This window comes from Oncorhynchus mykiss, chromosome 30 (assembly GCF_013265735.2).
Source record: "Oncorhynchus mykiss isolate Arlee chromosome 30, USDA_OmykA_1.1, whole genome shotgun sequence".
NCBI classification, from domain to species: Eukaryota; Metazoa; Chordata; class Actinopteri; order Salmoniformes; family Salmonidae; genus Oncorhynchus; species Oncorhynchus mykiss.
The window spans coordinates 14,262,429-14,283,539 of record NC_050570.1 but is presented as its reverse complement, the minus strand read 5'-3'; the positions used below and the strand labels follow the sequence as shown (position 1 = coordinate 14,283,539).

At 45.7% G+C, this 21,111-nt stretch overlaps 1 protein-coding gene across 7 annotated transcripts in view; it reads left to right on the top strand.

The window, feature by feature from the left end:
- Positions 1–21,111, top strand: part of LOC110522742 (protein MON2 homolog) — a 57,917-nt gene that overhangs the window by 15,548 nt on the left and 21,258 nt on the right. For 3 of the 7 annotated variants that reach the window (XM_036969113.1, XM_036969111.1, XM_036969114.1), the window contains exons 2-21: positions 412–475; positions 703–830; positions 5,679–5,810; positions 6,095–6,224; positions 6,780–6,877; positions 8,172–8,297; positions 8,527–8,721; positions 9,287–9,411; positions 9,746–9,885; positions 10,118–10,277; positions 12,028–12,218; positions 12,551–12,632; positions 14,177–14,355; positions 15,580–15,692; positions 17,201–17,305; positions 17,735–17,815; positions 18,015–18,179; positions 18,323–18,424; positions 18,908–18,910; positions 20,924–21,034. In XM_036969113.1, coding sequence (XP_036825008.1) covers positions 412–475; positions 703–830; positions 5,679–5,810; positions 6,095–6,224; positions 6,780–6,877; positions 8,172–8,297; positions 8,527–8,721; positions 9,287–9,411; positions 9,746–9,885; positions 10,118–10,277; positions 12,028–12,218; positions 12,551–12,632; positions 14,177–14,355; positions 15,580–15,692; positions 17,201–17,305; positions 17,735–17,815; positions 18,015–18,179; positions 18,323–18,424; positions 18,908–18,910; positions 20,924–21,034 — 2,430 coding nt within the window. Of the gene's footprint in view, positions 1–411; positions 476–702; positions 831–5,678; positions 5,811–6,094; positions 6,225–6,779; positions 6,878–8,171; positions 8,298–8,526; positions 8,722–9,286; positions 9,412–9,745; positions 9,886–10,117; positions 10,278–12,027; positions 12,219–12,550; positions 12,633–14,176; positions 14,356–15,579; positions 15,693–17,200; positions 17,306–17,734; positions 17,816–18,014; positions 18,180–18,322; positions 18,425–18,907; positions 18,911–20,923; positions 21,035–21,111 lie in introns of those variants that run through there. The other 4 variants (XM_036969112.1, XM_036969115.1, XM_036969116.1 and 1 more) reach the window with 2 other exon arrangements.

Genomic DNA, 21,111 nt, shown 5'->3' with positions numbered 1-21,111 from the left:
GAAATGTTCATCTTTTAACCTTGCTTAAAATAAAACAATGAACGAGCGTTGCACCTTCTCTATGTAGGTTATAGGCCCAGTCTGTATCACAGTGCACAGTCAGAGCTGCAGCTGCTGTAGAGCGATAGAGACCTCTGTAGACTGCTGAAAGCACAGCATGATCTCACTGTCAGGCAACAGAGCTCCACACAAGAGAAATCACTATGGCTCCCAGTGTCTCCTCTCCGGTAACTCAAGGTTAACTGATTAGTGTGTCTGGCCATGGGGATCATTAATAAGGACTAGGAGACGTCTACCTCAGTTATAACAGTGCATATAGAGGTGGTAACGTATCGTCAGCTGTCTTATCATAAGGAATGTATAGGTACAGTAAATGTAAACTTAATGTGTCTCTGTTCTGTGCTTTTCTAGGCTGCTGAGTCTGGGATAGTCAAGATCAAGACCATCGCCGCGAGGAATTCAGACATCTTGGCAAGTGAGTGATTGAGGGAGGGGACACTCCTATGCCTTGTGTGTGTTTGTTTGTGAGCTATGTTTTGGCTGAGCCAATATCCAATCACATACAGAACAGTGATTATACCTCATTAAAACAAGCAAAGGAAAGGAGGATGCATTCTAACAGATTGGTCCTATTGTAGGTGTTTGTTTTAGAACAGCCGTCTAATGTGTTAACTGCATGCCCATGTATTGGCTCCTCCTCAGCTCTGAAGGAGAACAGCTCGGAGGTAGTACAGCCATTCCTGATGGGCTGTGGCACCAAGGAGCCCAAGATCACCCAGCTGTGTCTGGCTGCTATCCAGAGACTCATGTCCCACGAGGTGGTTTCTGAGGTGAGGAACACAGGACCACTAACAAAAGACTGATATGCTTTCATTCTAAGGAAATTGGTCTGGATGTAAGGCATACATTTGAAGTCAGGGCAGGGGGAGAACGTTATGATGATCCTGTCTGGGCTTCCACTACTTTACATTCAGTAGTGCCAGTATCTCTCACTGAGAGAGTATCTCTCACTTTAGGCCTCACATTGCAGTGCAAAGCCTCATCTCTGTAGAACTGCTTTCTGCACCTCAATATGGAGCCCAGGCTATTGTGACTGGCCCTTTAACCGCTACACCTCAACATGGAACCCAGGCTATTGTGACTGGCCCTTTAACCGCTACACCTCAACATGGAACCCAGGCTATTGTGACTGGCCCTTTAACCGCTACACCTCAACATGGAACCCAGGCTATTGTGACTGGCCCTTTAACCGCTACACCTCAACATGGAACCCAGGCTATTGTGACTGGCCCTTTAACCGCTACACCTCAACATGGAACCCAGGCTATTGTGACTGGCCCTTTAACTGCTACACCTCAACATGGAACCCAGGCTATTGTGACTGGCCCTTTAACTGCTACACCTCAACATGGAGCCCAGGCTATTGTGACTGGCCCTTTAACCGCTACATCTCAACATGGAGCCCAGGCTATTGTGACTGGCCCTTTAACCGCTACACCTCAACATGGAACCCAGGCTATTGTGACTGGCCCTTTAACCGCTACATCTCAACATGGAACCCAGGCTATTGTGACTGGCCCTTTAACCGCTACACCTCAACATGGAACCCAGGCTATTGTGACTGGCCCTTTAACCGCTACACCTCAACATGGAACCCAGGCTATTGTGACTGGCCTTTTAACCGCTACACCTCAATATGGAACCCAGGCTATTCTGACTGGCCCTTTAACCGCTACATCTCAACATGGAACCCAGGCTATTGTGACTGGCCCTTTAACCGCTACACCTCAACATGGAACCCAGGCTATTGTAACTGGCCCTTTAACCGCTACATCTCAACATGGAACCCAGGCTATTGTGACTGGCCTTTTAACCGCTATACCTCAACATGGAACCCAGGCTATTCTGACTGGCCTTCCCTGACCATGGCTTGATCTGCCTTGTGTTAGCAGGGACACCTTGACTGATCACTGACCACCTAGCCAGCCACTCCTACTGTGTGAATAAGAACACCCTGGCTAATTCACTCCCTGCCTGACTGAATGTGTACACCCTGTCTTCCTGATTGGCTGACTGACTGTACAGCCTGACTGGCTGGCTGGTTGTGTTTACATGATATCAGCAGACTCCCTGCTTGTAGCCTTTCAACGGAGGCTTTCTGCCACGCTCTAGCGCCTCCCCTCTATCTCTGTCTGTCTGTAAGCCCAGGGCTTAACTACTTGGACAGGGATGGGGAAGAGGAACCAAGCTACCACGATATTGATTAAATGTGATGTTTTATGTGAGTGAAAAGTGTCGGTTTTGCCGTCTGAAGGACAGGTTCTTTCTTCAAACAAAACTTCCCCCAGTTTCACTTGGTTTTGTACGAGTTCTGCAGAGTTGTTCTGACCTCAGGAAGTGACGCGAGGACAATGGCTCAATCCCAATACCCCCGCCTTAGCCCTCCCCCTCGTTTTCGAGTGTCCCTCGGTAAGGGAGTGGCACTCAAACGGAGCAACTAGAGGTAGGGAGAGATGAATAACTCTAGGGAATGGGACGTCACTCACGTACATCAGAAGCCGCAGAAGGATAGCCTACCACACAATTCAATGACGTCGAGCCTTGTTTTCACTGTTCTGGAGGCGGTAATAGCTTTCCTTATATTTCTCATGCAACAAATGCGTACAGTACTTACCGAATGATAACAGCCAAATAACAATGTGCCCACAATGTACCAATCTTCTGGTTGTGATTCAATGTGGAGTAGTACTGAAGTCAGGACTTTCATTCCATAATAGCAGTTTGACATGTAATAGTCGCATTTCCCTTCACTCAATCATTTTCTGCATTTTCTTGGGGATTAATGGTTAACCAGTGGAAGCATTGTAACAAAGTTTAATCCACTGTTCTGAACTAATATTTAGTTAGAGGTGGATATCTAGCTGCACAACATTTTTAACAAACCGATCTCATGGAACTATATTTAACTAGTGTACATTTTCGTTATAGTCCTTCAAATACTTGTATTAATTAAAACACAGAAATGGATAATCACCTTACAGTTTTCTTAATCTGAGCCGAAAGGTCGTTTCAGAATCACCCACGTTTGGTAGCCTATGCTGTTGAATGCTCTTTCTGTCCATGGGCATGGTTGTTCATGTAATGGTTACAATGTATCTCTGATCAAACACTCTCATAAAAGGTCTGTGGTAAAAACACAGGAGCAAATGAGTTTGGTACAGGGATGGACAGAATTTTGACATGCAAAACTGATTGGATACAGCGTTTTGATTATTGAAATATCAGCCTCAATTTTATGTTTTATGTTTATGTTGCTCTTTTATTTTTGAGGGCTAATTGGGGACATTTACAGCGACAGCTGTAGTCAGGGACAGGCCACTAAAATTGGCCACTTATTTGATCTTCCACTACACAATAAGCAAGAAAATACCCCATAATGTCAAAGTGGAATTATGTTTTATAGAATGTTTTGGTAATTAAATAGGAAATGTCTTGAGTCAATAAGTATTCAACCCAGGCTTGCATTATGTCCAGCCTAAATAAGGCCAGTAGTAAAAATATGCTTAACAAGTCACATAATAAGTTGCCTGTACTCACTCAGTGTGCGATAATAGTGTATGTAAGGTCCCTCATTTGAGCAGTGCATTTCAAACACAGATTCAACCACAAAGACCAGGAATGTTTTTCAATTCCTCACGAAGAAGGTCATCTATTGGTAGATGTGTAAAATTTAATTAAAAAAAATAGAGCAGACTTTGAATATCCCTTTGAGCATGGTTAAGTTATTTACACTTTGAATGGTGTATCAATACACCCAGTCACTACAAAGATACAGGCGTCCTTCCTAACTCAGTTGCTGGAGAGGAAGGAAACCTGCTCAGGGATTTCACCATGAGGCTAATGATGACTTTAAAGCAGTTAGAGTTTAATGGCTGTGATAGGAGAACTGAGGATGGATCAACAACATTGTAGTTACTCCACAATACTGACCTTATTGACAGAGTGAAAATAAGGAAGCCTGTACAGAATACAAATATTCCAAAACATGCATCCTGTTTGTGATAAGCTACTTAAGTAAAACTGCTCAAATTTGGCGAAAAAATTTACTTTGCCCCAAACATAGTGCTTTGTATTCAAGACAAACACAACACATCACTGAGTACCACTCTTCATATTTTCATGCATGGGGGTGGCTGCGTCATGTTATGGGTATGCTTGTCATCGGCAAAGAAGTGGATGCAAAGAAGTGGAATTAACTAAGCACAGCCATAATCCTAGAGGAAATCCAGGTTGTCTGCTTTCCAACACTGGGAGACAAATTCACCTTTCAGCAGGACAGTATCCTAAAACACAAGACCAAATATACACTGGAATTGCTTATTAATATGACATTGGTATTGTGTGTAGATGGGTGAAGTAAAAAATATATATTTTAAGATAACAGCTGTAACAAAACATTTATTTTTATTTTTTAACCTTTATTTAACTAGGCAAGTCCGTTTTAGAACAAATTCTTATTTACAATGACGGCCTAGGAACAGTGGATTAACTGCCTAGTTCAGGGGCAGAACGACAGATTTTTGTCAGCTCAGGGATTGTATCTAGCTCGGTTACTGGCCCAACACTCTAACCACTAGGCTACCTGCCGCCCCAACAAAATGAGCAGTAAGTCCAGGGGTATGAACACTTTCTGGTGGCACTGTAGCTTCAATCTCTAACATTACTACAATAAAGAGCAATGGCAAGTGATTGACATTTACATCTTTTTTTATGAACAGCAAGGCAAGCTTTCACAATTGTACCTAACATTTGCAGTAAATGCTTTAGCTTTTTTTGTTTGTAAATGACCTTTATGACAAAAAAATATGCATAGGCCTAATAATTTCTCTACATTAACTAACATATACCTCTTAACTGTACATTTTTTTAGCATGAAGTTGTAAGAAATGATATTTGCTTCCATCCTAGTATTTTTGTCAGCCATCTTTCCTGAAGCAACTTTCTAGCCTTGGGTCGCAGAGCTTCATGGGAGTTTTGAGTACCACTCGTTCGCAAGTTAGCAACTCGATTCGCTTCATTTGGTGTTTAGAGGGCTGAATAGAGGGCTGAAAAGGCACTATGCCTCGCTCAAGGTTGAATTGGGATGCACATTCCTCAATAGTTAACACAGCCACAAGTCTAACCAATAAATTGTGCCTATTTCTACAATTTATCTTAAAATCAGATTTTAAACCAAACCTTAACCCTTGCCACACTGCTAACCTTATGTCTGACCTTAACCCTAAATTAAGACCATTTTTATGATCTAGCCAAATTTGGACTTTGTGGCTGTGTATCTAGGAAACTGGACACCACTCCGACTTGATGCGATTCGCGGGATCGTTGTTAACGAAGGGGGAGGGTTAAGGGGGTGGTGTTGGTATTAAGCCAATGTCACTGGAGTGCCACAGTGGCTGGGTTTGGCTGAAAGAATACCAATGTGACTCCCTGACACTGATGTGGTGTTGGCTGGTCCGGTCGGCTGCTGCCGTGTGTCAATCTGTGTGTACATGTCTATGACCTCTAGAGCTCCTCTCACTTCCTCTGTTCTGTCACATTCCAGTAAATTGCGACTGTCGCTGCCTCCTGGGTGTACAAGTAGGCTACATGTCTAACCATGTGTTGTGTGTGTTCATCAGGCTGCAGCAGGGAACATCATTAACATGCTGTGGCAGTTGATGGAGAACGGGCTGGAGGAACTGAAGCTGCTGCAGACTGTGTTAGTGCTGCTCACCACCAACACAGTGGTACATGACCAAGTCCTGTCCAAGGTACCGTACACTCAGCACACACATTGCAGACACTTTTATATATTCAAGGTACAGTCAGATAGTACATGCTGTGTCCCAAACACGTCTCATATTGCCTAGGGAGTTGGTTTCCACGTACATGTTAATCCAGATGTGTGCCTTAGTAAATCTGACTACGTTCCAATGTTCATACTAGCATACCACTTAGAATGTATTCCCCAGTACATGGCTTGATTCTTGGTGGGAGGCTATGTTAGGCTGGCTATTGTAACAGAGCCTGTGTCTCCTCGCCGCCTCCCTCCCAGGCTATCGTGCTGTGTTTCCGCCTGCACTTCACCAAGGACAACATCACCAACAACACAGCCGCTGCCACCGTCAGACAAGTCGTCACCGTGGTATTCGAGAGGATGGTTGCGGAGGACGATCGCTTCAAAGGTCTGAGCAGAGTGCTCATGGGAAATGGAGTTCCCGGACTCTACTGTTTTCTTTTTGCCATTGATTCAGAGTTGAGTCATTGTTAGATCCACAAAGGGAAGTGTGCAAGTGTACACTTTGGATGAAAGGTGGAGGTTGCAACCACAGAACTTTACATCAGTATTCTAGCATCGCACTTCCTCTCTCCAACCCTCTTTTCCTCTTTGACCATGCCACAGAGGAAGGGAAGGGAATTTGTTTCTCCTTAGATTGCCTAAAGCTGCTTATCCCATGACTTCAGTGAATATAACATGACTTGTTGAGGTTTTTGTTTGGCCCCTTTAGTTTTCACACTGCTGTCTTTCCACTCTACGTCTTAGTTTAGTATAACTGGGATTGGAAATCACAATTTAATTGCGTGACTTTTCCCTCCTGAGGTAGGTTTTGGACCGGTCTTTTCTGAGAGTGTTTGTTTGTGTCATTGTTTGATGAGAGATTGATCCCTCCAGGCTTGTAGCCACAGCTGTTTCTAAAGTTGTCTCTCCCTCTCCTCCCTCCCTCTCTCCTCTCCTCCAGACATCGTGGACCAGCCTCCTCCAGTCCAGGGTAACACTAACCGGAGGTCTGTTAGCACCCTGAGGCCCAGTGCTAAAGATGCCTACATGCTGTTCCAGGTACGTACACCAGGTGGAGACAGTCCTCCATACCTCTCACTGTACCCAACATTCAACCTCTCTCCCATCAGAAGAGGAGGTGTAGCTAGGGTAGAGTGAAAGTGGTATGGGAGGGCCAGGGCAAGGGAGGGAATGAGGGCCAGGGCAGGGGAGGGAACGAGGGCCAGGGCAGGGGAGGGAACGAGGGCCAGGGCGAGGGAGGGAACGAGGGCCAGGGCGAGGGAGGGAACGAGGGCGAGGGAGGGAACGAGGGCGAGGGAGGGAACGAGGGCGAGGGAGGGAACGAGGGCCAGGGCGGGGGAGGGAACGAGGGCCAGGGCGGGGGAGGGAACGAGGGCCAGGGCGGGGGAGGGAACGAGGGCCAGGGCGGGGGAGGGAACGAGGGCCAGGGCGGGGGAGGGAACGATTGCCAGGGCGGGGGAGGGAACGAGGGCCAGGGCGAGGGAGGGAACGAGGGCCAGGGCGAGGGAGGGAACGAGGGCCAGGGCGAGGGAGGGAACGAGGGCCAGGGCGAGGGAGGGAACGAGGGCCAGGGCACAGGAGGGAACGAGGGCCAGGGCAGGGGAGGGAACGAGGGAACGAGGGGCAGGGGAGGGAACGAGGGGCAGGGGAGGGAACGAGGGCCAGGGCAAGGGGGGGAACGAGGGCCAGGGCAAGGGGGGGAACGAGGGCCAGGGCAAGGGGGGGAACGAGGGCCAGGGCAAGGGGGGGAACGAGGTGAGGGAAGGGGTGGGGGGGAACGAGGTGAGGGAAGGGGTAGGGGAGAACACGGGAAGGGGTAGGGCTAGAGGTGGAAGGGGTGAGGGTAGGGGAACGAGGATAGGGAAGGGGAAGGGCGGGAACGAGGGGGAGCGAGAGGAAGGGGGGGAACAGAGGGAACGGCGAGAACGAGGGGGGAGGGAAGGGGTGAGGGAATGAGGGTGAGGGAACGAGGGGAGGGGAAGGGAGTGAAGGGTTAGGGGAAGGGGAGAACGAGGGTAGGGGAAGGGGGGAGGGAGGGAACGGGGGAAGTGAGGGGAAGCGAGGGGTGGAAAAGGGTTCCCTCTGTTCCCCCCCTTCCTCTCGCTCCCCCTCGTTCCCGCCCTTCCCCTTCCCTATCCTCGTTCCCCTACCCTCACCCCTTCCACCTCTAGCCCAACCCCTTCCCGTAGGGAACAATTTTGTGGAATGAAACAGCCATGCTGTCATAAGATATGTGCAGCCCATACTTCCAGACTGTATCACAAAGGCAATGCTAGTAGCTGTCTCCAGCTGTCCTATGTCTACATCCCCATTTCCGTGTGTGTCCCTCCAGGACCTATGTCAGCTAGTAAATGCTGATGCCCCCTACTGGCTGGTAGGGATGACAGAGATGACACGGACGTTTGGTCTGGAGCTCCTGGAGTCGGTCCTCAATGACTTCCCTGGGGTCTTCCTGCAGGTGAATACACAGTACAGTACAGTACTTTACAATGCAATACAACTTAATACAATATGATGCAGTAAAGTATGGTACAATGCAATACAACACAATCAAGTATTATCTGCATTGAAATAGAATACAATACAATCTCATCTCACTGTAGGTGTCTTGTATTTGGACTGTGATCCCCAACTCTGTGGGGGATTGCCCTCTAACCATTGCCCTCTAACTTCTGACCCCTGTGTAGCACCAGGAGTTCAGCTTCCTGCTGAAGGAGCGTGTGTGTCCGCTGGTCATCAAGCTGTTCTCCCCCAACATCAAGTTCCGTCAAGGCAACAGCAGCGCCGCCTCCCCAGCCCCTGTAGAAAAACCCTACTTCCCCATCTGCATGAGGCTGCTCAGAGTGGTATCTGTGCTCATCAAACACTTCTACAGCCTACTGGTGAGTCTCTGTGGTTATCAAACACTTCTACAGCCTACTGGTGAGTCTCTGTGGTTATCAAACACTTCTACAGCCTACTGGTGAGTCTCTGTGGTTATCAAACACGTCTACAGCCTACTGGTGAGTCTCTGTGGTTATCAAACACGTCTACAGCCTACTGGTGAGTCTCTGTGGTTATCAAACACTTCTACAGCCTACTGGTGAGTCTCTGTGGTTATCAAACACGTCTACAGCCTACTGGTGAGTCTCTGTGGTTATCAAACACTTCTACAGCCTACTGGTGAGTCTCTGTGGTTATCAAACACTTCTACAGCCTACTGGTGAGAGTCAGTTACAGCTATCTACTACCAAGTACTGTGTTCTCTGTACCTACATCATCAAACACAACTACAGTCTAGTGGTGAGCGCCAAAGCAGGAACTATAGTTAGGGTCAAGTCCATTTGAAATGAGGAAGTAAGTTGAAATTCCAATTTTCGACAAATCCTGTTGTCTTATTGTAGATCCAGAAATGTGTGGATAGTTAGCTTGGGGAGCTGAGGTGTGTGTTTGTCTGTGTTGCTGTAGGTGACAGAGTGTGAGATCTTCCTGTCTCTGCTGGTGAAGTTCTTGGATGGAGAGAAGCCTCAGTGGCTTAGAGCTGTGGCTGTGGAGTCAGTCCACAGGCTGTGTGTACAGCCACACCTGCTACGGTGAGTAGGAGGAGTGCACACACTGACTTTACCCTACACACACACCTTCATCACTAAACTTACCACATAACTTCAACATATCGCTGTTGATAATGGCTGACCCTGGCCATGACCCCCACTCTCCAAGGGTGTCTCAGGGGGAGTTGGGATTTGCAGAAAAACATTTCCAGTTCACACATGCATATAATACATGCTTGTGCATGTGTGTAAAATGACAAATATAATCACCCACTAAATAATAATAATAATTAGTAGATTCTATGTTCTACCCAACCTCCCATCTACTTTTCTAAGTCCCTTCATCTCCCCCTCTCCTCTCCCCCTGTTCACCCAGGTCTTTCTGCTTGTCCTATGACATGAAGCAGCACTCCACCAAGGTGTTCAGGGACATCGTCAATGCTCTGGGCTCCTTCATCCAGTCCCTCTTTATTGTCCTCAACACAGGAAATCCTGCTGCTACCAACACTTCCACCGGTCAGTAGTGTTGACCTTTCGTGTTATAGCTTTTGACATATAATGTAGTGGAACTTATGGTGAGGTAAAGGAAGGAGTCTAGGATAGGAGTGGTCAACTCAGGAGGGTGCAGGAGAGTGTGGTCTGCAGGGTGCAGGCTTTTGTTCCAACCCAACACTAACAGCCCACTCTTTTTCCTCCTCTCTCTCCCTCTCTCTCTCTCTCTCCCTAATCTCTCTTTCCCCCTCCCTAGGTGGGTCAGGGGCCCAGGGGGCTGCCCAGGGGGCTGCCCAGGGGGGTCCAGGCGCAGGAGGTCAGGGTGGGAGTCTAACCACACAGGCTGCCTTTGAGTACCGCGGTACCTGGATCCCCCTCATGACCGTCAGTGTTCAGGGCAGCGCCAAGGCTACCTAGTCAGTAGTAATATACACACACACATACACTAGATATCTAGCTATTGCTGTCTAGATAGAAATCATCAATCCAATTATTACACACAGTAACCATGTTTCCATCCACAGTTTTTATGCAAGTAAAGTCCATATAAAAGAAAAACAAGACAGTTGTGATGGAAAAAGGACGTTTCGGTACAATTTCATAAATGCCAACAGATCATTTATTCGTTCGACATGGTGGGATCTTATTTGTGTCAGTAAAATTAATTATATGCGAAATGGTGATGGAAACAATTATTGATATAATAACCATCATATCAAAGTAAACTTGGAGTCACGCAATGATATGGTGTGTGGTCTTCCCACTCCAACCAGACTACGCCTCAGGAAACCATACATTTTATTAGGCTACAGATTACATAAGTTATGATGAACTTCACAGGGTTGTGAACGTGCACGGTGATGAGCTTGATGCTCTTTTCCAATAAGTATCAAGGGTCCTATTCTTGTGATATGATGATCAATGCTTGACTGCCGTTTGACAGATATTCTTGTTCCATAATAATAATAGTAAACAAACCTAGCTGCACTGTATCTGAACCTAGCTGCACTGTATCTGAACCTAGCTGCACTGTATCTGAACCTAGCTGCACTGTATCTGAACCTAGCTGCACTGTATCTGAACCTAGCTGCACTGTATCTGAACCTAGCTGCACTGTATCTGAACCTAGCTGCACTGTATCTGAACCTAGCTGCACTGTATCTGAACCTAGCTGCACTGTATCTGAACCTAGCTGCACTGTATCTGAACCTAGCTGCACTGTATCTGAACCTAGCTGCACTGTATCTGAACCTAGCTGCACTGTATCTGCACGTTGTTGGCTAGAGAGCATGTGCCAAGCAGAGTGGGCACATTCGCTATTTTTAACTATCGTATAGCTGAAAATGCGAGGGAGGGAGTAGCATCTGTTGGCTGTAATTATGAGGAGATGAAACAATGCTGCTGTTTTTATGTTATAGACGCTGGTTTGTTGATGTAGGAGAAAGTGTTGTTAGAGTTGTCAGTCAACATCTACCTCAACATTGTGTTTCTGTAATGGACAAATGGTCAGGGACAGCTGATCCTGCAGGTGTTAATACAGGAACAAATGGTCAGGGACAGCTGATCATGCAGGTGTTTAATACAGGAACAAATGGTCAGGGACAGCTGATCCTGCAGGTGTTAATACAGGAACAAATGGTCAGGGACAGCTGATCCTGCAGGTGTTAATACAAGAACAAATGGTCAGGGACAGCTGATCCTGCAGGTGTTAATACAAGAACAAATGGTCAGGGACAGCTGATCCTGCAGGTGTTTAATACAGGAACAAACGGTCAGGGACAGCTGATCCTGCAGGTGTTTAATACAGGAACAAACGGTCAGGGACAGCTGATCCTGCAGGTGTTTAATACAGGAACAAATGGTCAGGGACAGCTGATCCTGCAGGTGTTAATACAAGAACAAATGGTCAGGGACAGCTGATCCTGCAGGTGTTTAATACAGGAACAAACGGTCAGGGACAGCTGATCATGCAGGTGTTTAAATAAGCAGCAGTCCAGTTAAAAATAGTTTGTTAGTAGGAGCTGAACAAGAGTGATATCACGCAGCTCCTTTTGATGTAATACACGCACATTCATGTGCCTCAGCAGGGTAGAGAAGTGGTTCTCAGCAACTGCACACACACTAACACACACTGATTCACATCATTACTCTCTCTTCCTCCGCCAGTCTGGAGATGTTGGACAAGGTGGAGCCCCCGTCTATCCCAGAGGGTTATGCTATGTCTGTGGCCTTCAGCGCCCTGCTGGACCTGGTCCGAGGCATCACTTCCATGATAGAGAGAGCGTTGGCCAAGGAGGAGGAGGAGGCGGCTGTACGCAGGGAGGCCAACCCAGACCAGAACACCCAGCATGAGCCTGGTGAATAGAGGGGAGGGGGATGAGGGTCAGGGGTTAGGACCGGGGGGCTTCTCTGGGCCTACAGAAAGTGCTGAATCTTAGCTTGACATTCTGTAGGTGTGCAAATCTTGAACTTTGAAGCACTTTTCTGACCTCTAGTGGCCAATCCAGTACCTACACTTCCTGAGGGAGTTTATCAATGTAGGCTTACCACGGTGATGCACTTTGTTGTCATCCCTATGCAAAAGCTTATGTAGCATTTTTAAATATAGATATCTGTACAAATGTATATTGTATATTGCTTTTTCTCTTCTCGGCTAACACTAGTGTGCTAACTAGTGTTTCTCTGTCAGGGGCCCATCTGGTATGGGAGGAGATGGTCAGTGCATGTTGGTGTGGTCTACTGGCTGCGCTCTCTCTCCTGCTGGACGCCAGGTAAACAACCCTTCTTATAGATCACCTCAAAGTAAATGTATTTAGTATCCCCTAAAATGCATTTAGTATCCCCTCAAATGTATTTAGTGTCCTCTCAAATGTATTTAGTGTCCTCTCAAATGTATTTAGTGTCCTCTCAAATGTATTTAGTGTCCTCTCAAATATATTTAGTATCCCCTAAAATGTATTTAGTATCCCCTCAAATGTATTTAGTGTCCTCTCAAATGTATTTAGTGTCCTCTAATGTATTTAGTGTCCTCTCAAATGTATTTAGTGTCCTCTCAAATGTATTTAGTGTCCCCTCAAATGTATTTAGTGTCCCCTCAAATGTATTTAGTATCCCCTCAAAAGTATTTAGTATCCCCTCAAAATACAGGTATTTAGTATCCCCTCAAAATACAGGTATTTAGTATCCCCTCAAATGTATTTAGTATCCTCTCAAATGTATTTAGTATCCCCTCAAAATAAATGTATTTAGTATCCTCTCAAATGTATTTAGTATCCCCTCAAATTTATTTAGAATCCTCTCAAATGTATTTAGTATCCTCTCAAATGTATTTAGTATCCTCTCAAATGTATTTAGTATCCTCTCAAATGTATTTAGTATCCCCTCAAATGTATTTAGTATCCCCTCAAAATAAAGGCATTTAGTATCCGTTCAAAGTAAATGTATTTAGTATCCTCTCAAATGTATTTAGTATCCCCTCAAAATAAAGGTATTTAGTATCCCCTCTCCTCTCAAATGTATTTAGTATCCTCTCAAATGTATTTAGTATCCTCTCAAATGTATTTAGTATCCTCTCAAATGTATTTAGTATCCTCTCAAATGTATTTAGTATCCCCTCAAATGTATTTAGTATCCCCTCAAATGTATTTAGTATCCCCTCAAATGTATTTAGTATCCCCTCAAATGTATTTAGTATCCCCTCAAATGTATTTAGTATCCTCTCAAATGTATTTAGTGTCCTCTCAAATGTATTTAGTGTCCTCTCAAATGTATTTAGTATCCCCTCAAATGTATTTAGTATCCCCTCAAATGTATTTAGTATCCTCTCAAATGTATTTAGTATCCTCTCAAATGTATTTAGTATCCTCTCAAATGTATTTAGTATCCCCTCAAATGTATTTAGTATCCCCTCAAATGTATTTAGTATCCCCTCAAATGTATTTAGTATCCCCTCAAATGTATTTAGTATCCCCTCAAAATAAAGGTATTTAGTATCCCCTCAAAATAAAGGTATTTAGTATCCCCTCAAAATAAAGGTATTTAGTATCCTCTCAAAATAAAGGTATTTAGTATCCCCTCAAAGTAACTTGATAGTTTGACAGGGGAAACTCAAGGTCAGTGTTAAGTTCAGGAGCAACAAAAGTAGTTGAAACTACTGCGCCCAGCATCTAAGGTCCCTAGACCACACGTTGCTGTGTAAGGGGTCTGCAGATGAAACAGTTTTATGATCGTTTTTTTAACGCGGCAAAAAGTGAAGACGTTGCGGCAGTTAGGATTGTTCCAAACCCATAACCCCCTCTGTCTCGTCCCCCTCCAGTACAGATGAGACTGCGACAGAGAGCATCCTGAAGGCAGAGCTGACCGTGGCGGCGCTGTGTGGTCGCCTGGGCCTTGTGACGCCCCGCGACGCCTTCATCACAGCCATCTGCAAGGCCTCGCTGCCCCCACACTACGCCCTGACTGTCCTCAGCAGTAATACAGCCAACCTTAACAAGGGTCAGTCGTGGATGCTAAACCGACACTCCAAAAAACATTTTTACTAAACATTTGGGAAGGTAAAACGTTTTCAGTGTAAACATAAACCACTAAAACAAGATATCAAGTATAAAGAAAATATAATGGTGCTATATACTTTTAAATAAGATCATCTGTGAGAACTAATAATCACCAACATGAAAACTAGACAGTCAGGGAGAATCTAAAATTCAAAAAATGTGATGACATGGGACCCCCAATGATTTTGTTGTAATGTTTAAGTCCGATAGCATAAGAACAAGGCATAAGCCATGGCAAAATGTGCAGTAGTTAAGGGAATTTGCTTTAAAACGGAAAATATTCTCTCCGCTCCGTGGCAAAATGTGTAGAAGTGTGAGAAATTAGCTTTAAAACAGCAACATTTTGTCTCTGCAGCTAAGAAGACAGCCTCTAAAACCGCGGCATTGGCCAAGGCCACTACCACGCACCCTCCAAAAATGTCTAGGGGAAATACTGGCGCGTGTACGTCAGTACCCTGTGTGTGTGGGGGTGGTGGGTGCATGCATGTGTGAGCGCGTATGTTTGTGTGCGTTCATAGCAGTCTTCCCTCATGGCTTTGCTGCATCAGCTCTGTGGTAATTATACATACGTGCCTCTGAGGAACTTGACAAGCCGGTGGTAGTTAGTTGTTTATTTGTACACTTAATGCGCTTTTCACCCCAAGTTTCTCTGTATACGTTTGTGAGAGTGTGAAGCTCTAGAACCCTGGCTGTGTGTGATTTTCATACTAACCACTGTGATGCCCCACTTATATGTCATTAATCCTGGCTGTGCCTCAACTGTTTTCTTGTTCCCTCTAATTAGTAACACAAAGATTAATGTGTCGGGGAGGTCACAGTCTCACACACACATGCTATTTGCATATTTTCTGTGATAGATTGAGCATGCAAAATGGCTTCAGCAGGATCGATGTTTGCTAGGGAGTTAATAAATCAAGTCTCTGTAGCATGTAGCTGGCTTGTCACAGTCACTCAGTGAAGTATATACATGGAAATGACTGGCTTGTGTGTTATTATCAGGGGTGTTTGCCTGTCTGTGGGATACATCATGAAGAAGAGAAAATAACAAAGTCATCGTGGACCAAGGAGTCTAAATCTATTTTTGGACCTACAAAAGATTTGGTCCCTGTGATCATTACTTTTGTTGTGGACTCAAATAAAATGTGTTTTCTCCTGTCCTCCTCAGCCTACTCCATCCAAGGCCAGAGTGTTCAGATCATCAGTTCCTCCAGTGAGTCTCATCAGCAGGTGGTGGCTGTGGGACAGCCTCTCTCTGTACAGCCCCAAGGCACTGTAGTGGTAAGATTACCTCTACACAACATTACTACAACACCACATCTAAAGGCCACTGTGGTGGTGAGATTACCTCTACACAACATTACTACAACACCACATCTAAAGGCCACTGTGGTGGTGAGATTACCTCTACACAACATTACTACAACACCACATCTAAAGGCTACTGTGGTGGTAAGATACTTTTGTGTATTTAGTGTTTGTGGACACACCTTCAAATTAGTGGATTCAGCTATTTCAGCCACTCACATCGCTGACAGGTGTATCAAATTGAGCACACAGTCATGCAATCTCCATAGACAAACATTGGCAGTAGAATGGCATTACTGAAGAGCTCAGTGACTTTCAACGTGGCACCGTCATAGGATGCCATCTTTCCAACAAGTCAGTTAGTCAAATTTCTGCCCTGCTAGAGCTGCCCCGGTCAACTGTAAGTACTGTTATTGTGAAGTGGAAACGTCTAGGAGCAACAACGGCTCAGCCGTGAAGTGGTAGGCTACACAAGCTCACAAAATGGGACCGCCGAGTGCTGAAGCGCGTGAAAATCGTCTGTCCTCAGTTCGAACTCACTACTGAGTTTGAAACTGCCTCAGGAAGCAACGGCCGGGACACAAATTGTTTGCCGGGAACTTCATGAAATGCGTTTCCATGGCCGAATAGCCTCACACAAGGCTAAGATCACCATGCACAATGCCAAGCTTCGGCTGGAGTGGTGTAAAGCTTGCTGCCATTGGACTCTGGAGCAGTGGAAACGTGTTCTCTGGAGTGATGAATCATGCTTTACCATCTGGCAGTCTGATAGATTAATCTGGGTTTGGAGGATGCCAGGAGAACGCTACATGCCCCAATGCATAGTGCCATCTGTAAAGTTTGGTGGAGGAGGATTAATGGTCTGGGGCTGTTTATCATGGTTCGGACTAGGCCTTAGTTCAAGTGAAGGGAAATCTTAACGTTACAGCATACAATGACATTCTAGACGATTCTGTGCTCCCAACTTTGTGGCAACTTTTTGGGGCCCTTTCCTGTTTTAGCATGACAATGTCCCCATGCATAAAGCGAGGTCTGTACAGAAATTGTTTGTTGATCGGTGTGGAAGAACTTGACTTGGCCTGTACAGAGCCCTGACCTCAACCCTATTAAACACCTTTGGGATAAATTGGAACGCTGACTGCGAGCCAGGCCTAAACTCCGAACATCAGTGCCCGACCTCATTAATGCTCTTGTGGCTGAATGGAAGCAAGTCCCTTCTGCAATGCTCCAACATCTATTGGATAGCCTTCCCAGAAGTGGAGGCTGTTATAGCAGCAAAGGAGGGGCCAACTATATTTTAATGCCCACAATTTTGGACTGAGATGTTCGATAAGCAGGTGTCCAAATACCTTTTGTCATGTAGTGTACCTCTACACAACATTTACTACAACACCACAACTCGAGGGCACCGTATGAGCAAATGTTAGACGTTCACACATACAAACAGTAGTGTTGCATAACTCCATCTCTCCATCTATCAGCTGACAGCTAAGAATATCCAGTGTATGCGGACCTTGTTGAACCTGGCCCACTGCCATGGGGTGGTGCTGGGAACCTCCTGGCAGCTGGTGCTGGCCACGCTGCAGGTACACTTCCACCATACTGTATCCACCACACACCAGAGGAGGCTGGTGGGCGGAGCTGTAGGAGGACGGGCTCATTGTAATGGCTAGAATGGAATAGATGGAACAGTCAAACTTGGTTTCCCTGTTTGATGTGTTTGATACCGTTCCATTTATTCAATTCCAGCCGTTACAATGAGCCTGTCCTCCTATAGCTCCTCCCACCAGCCTCCTCTGCCACACACACACTGGTACAGTTTTACACCGTATTATAACCAAGCTGGGATTTTTTATTGTTGATCTTGACAAGCCTAAATATTTAAATTCATAAAACATTTTTTTGTTGTTCTGATTTATATAGTGGAAGTAGTCTGAGTGAATCACTGACTTTTCTCACCACCCACTCCACTCTTCCTGTTCTGTCTATCTCCCACCTTCCCTCTCCTCTCCCAGCACCTGGTGTGGATCCTAGGTCTGAAGCCTGGGGTTGGAGGTGCTCTGAAGCCTGGTCGTGCAGTAGAGGGGCCAAGCACGGTAATACAAGACCACAAATCGATCGCCTTGCCTTACACAGTCACACTGTAATTAGTTAAATTCTCTGCATCAATTAGCAACAGTCTCCGTAGGGTTTCATTGGCTATTCAGCCTTCAAAGCTAGACACCACACTAAGGTACGTAGCTCTTCTGGATCCTAACCGACAAACCTGACTCCTCTGATGTCTGTTGGTTACAGGTGCTGACCACGGCTGTGATGACGGACCTGCCAGTCATCTCAAACATCCTGTCTAGGCTCTTTGAGAGCTCCCAGTACTTAGACGACGTGTCACTGCATCACCTGATCAACGCACTGTGCTCCCTCTCTCTGGAGGCTGTGGAGATGGCCTATGGAACTAACAAGGTAACTACTATACGTGCATGTAGCCAGAGCAACAACGTATGACATCCCCATCTTCTGTATGTGCCACCTTGTGTTACTAAATGTGTAATGCTTATATCCACCGAACCAGTCACTCATATGTTCTGTTCTCGTCCTGTGTCCAGGAGCCGTCTCTGTTTGCTGTTGCCAAGCTGCTGGAGACCGGCCTGGTCAACATGGACCGTATAGAGATCCTGTGGAGACCCCTCACTGGACATCTACTGGAGGTACGTCTTCCATTCACTATTATAGACCACCTGTAGACCTTTATATACCATCATAATGGAAGAGGTGGGTAGTGAAGTCCAGGGTTCAAATAATATTTTTTTATAATTTCAAATCTGTACTTGATTGAGCTTGCTTTAAATGGACCAGTAGAATAATCCCAATACTTGGAACTACCGATCTCACATTCCAGGCAGGCTCAAGCTAACTTTGAAAGTATTTGAAATATTTCAAATGGTATTTGAACCCAGGTCAATTGAAGTGGTATTTTGGGAAAACTTCAATAGATACTTCTCAAGCCCTTTCATTTCGTGGTAATGGTAGTAACTCCCCCGTTTCTAATTCCTTGAGTGGCATCTGTCCTCTGTGTAGTAAAAGTAATACACCTGTTGTGTGTGTGTGTGTGTGTGTGTGTGGTTTGTCTGAAATGAACCGTTCTCTTTTCTCTATCTCCCTCTCTTTTGCAACCCATGTATGTTTTGCAGAAGGTAAGCTCGGAAACTTCTCCTCCCAATCATTTGCTTCCGCTCTCATTTCCTGTGCCTCTGCCTGGTAATCAATGTGTTGGAGCTGAGAGTATGCAATGTGTTGGAGCTGAGAGTATGGAATGTGTTGGAGCTGAGAGTATGGAATGTGTTGGAGCTGAGAGTATGCAATGTGTTGGAGCTGAGAGTATGCAATGTGTTGGAGCTGAGAGTATGCAATGTGTTGGAGCTGAGAGTATGCAATGTGTTGGAGCTGAGAGTATGCAATGTGTTGGAGCTGAGAGTATGCAATGTGTTGGAGCTGAGAGTATGCAATGTGTTGGAGCTGAGAGTATGCAATGTGTTGGAGCTGAGAGTATGCAATGTGTTGGAGCTGAGAGTATGCAATGTGTTGGAGCTGAGAGTATGCAATGTGCAGCTTGCAACACATTTATGTTTGCTTCGCTGTTATGTTTGATCTAAATTTCCTCGCTTGAGTTGCATTTTTGGAACTTTGTTTTTGTTTGTATGCATACTATACAGCAGTTGTCACCAAGCTTTTCTGAGGACAGGTCACTTTCTGGGTCAAAAAGCAGACCGAGATCTATTGCTTCGATTATACTTCCCTTTTTCACACTTTTTTCAAACATAATCCTATCCAACATTAACCAATTGTAAACAGTTCTGTAGCAATGAGGTTTGTGCAGTAGGCCATAAGCCCAATACATTATCACTGCATATTGGCTATGCTTGAATTGTCCTGCCATTGTTGTTCTTCTCAGACTATTTAGAAATTATATTTAAAAATTGTAGATATATGATCACACTGGAATAGATAATTTGTTGTATTTCTTGAGGCACAGCTGAGTGAGCATAACAATTAGCTTTTTATTTAATTTTTTGAACTGGACTGATGACCTGCTTCTGATGGTCCGTCTGAGGTGAGGGAGGGAGCAGCTGTGAGGCTGCCTGTCACCTGACTCACCATCTTCCAGCTGATGGCATCACTGCATGAATATTCCTCGATATTAAAAAAGACACAAGCCGCAAATAATAGCAATAAAAGTTGATCGAAACATGCATTTTATGGCCTATAAAAGTGTTGAACCAAGTGTTGACAGGGCTGAATAACTGTATTCATTCAGTCTCTCTCGTCATGGTTTTGAAATCTCACATGATCAACTTTGCTGTGTGTTACGGTCTATGGCTCCAGGAAACTGTGCAGACACAGTGATATGAGCTATCTGATTGGCAAGCAGTAGGCCTATAGGTGCACTAGATTTGCTCTCTGGGCCTGCTGGGTAGACTGAGTTTTACCTTCAAGCTTGTGAAATCGTTCAAAATGGGAACACGTTGCCTTCCCCAGGACACTAGGGCTACTGAATCAAGTACACCTACCGTCAACGGCGCGAAACAATAAATAATAGGAACTCAAGGCTCCATCATCAATTTTTCAGTTTTTGATTTGTTAAAAAAGTTTGAAATATCCAATAAATGTCGTTCCACTTCATGATTGTGTCCCACTTGTTGTTGATTCTTCACAAAAAAATACAGTTTTATATCTTTATATTTGAAGCCTGAAATGTGGCAAAAGGTCGCAAAGTTCAAGGGGGCCGAATACTTTCGCAAGGCACTGTACTGTTTGAACAGCCCTAACCCAGATCCCTTTCGCTCTCTCTCTACCCCCCCTTCCTCTTTCTCCCTCTCCATGCTCGTGTACCGTGTGATCTCCCTCTCCATGCTCGTGTACCGTGTGATCTCCCTCTCCCTGCTTGTGTACCGTGTGATCTCCCTCTCCATGCTCGTGTACCGTGTGATCTCCCTCTCCATGCTCGTGTACCGTGTGATCTCCCTCTCCGTGCTCGTGTACCGTGTGATCTCCCTCTCCGTGCTCGTGTACCGTGTGATCTCCCTCTCCCTGCTCGTGTACCGTGTGATCTCCCTCTCCATGCTCGTGTACCGTGTGATCTCCCTCTCCATGCTCGTGTACCGTGTGATCTCCCTCTCCCTGTGCCTACCCTCTGTTCCCTGCTGCAGGTCTGCCAGCACCCCAATGCCAGAATGAGAGAGTGGGGGGCTGAGGCTGTGACCTCCCTAATCAAAGCTGGCCTGGCCTACAAACACAACCCCCCTCTGGCACAGAACCAGGTACTACTACTACCCCATCTCTCTCATCTTCACCCAGTAACCCAAACACAGGAGATGCTGGAACATTTCCTGTCTAG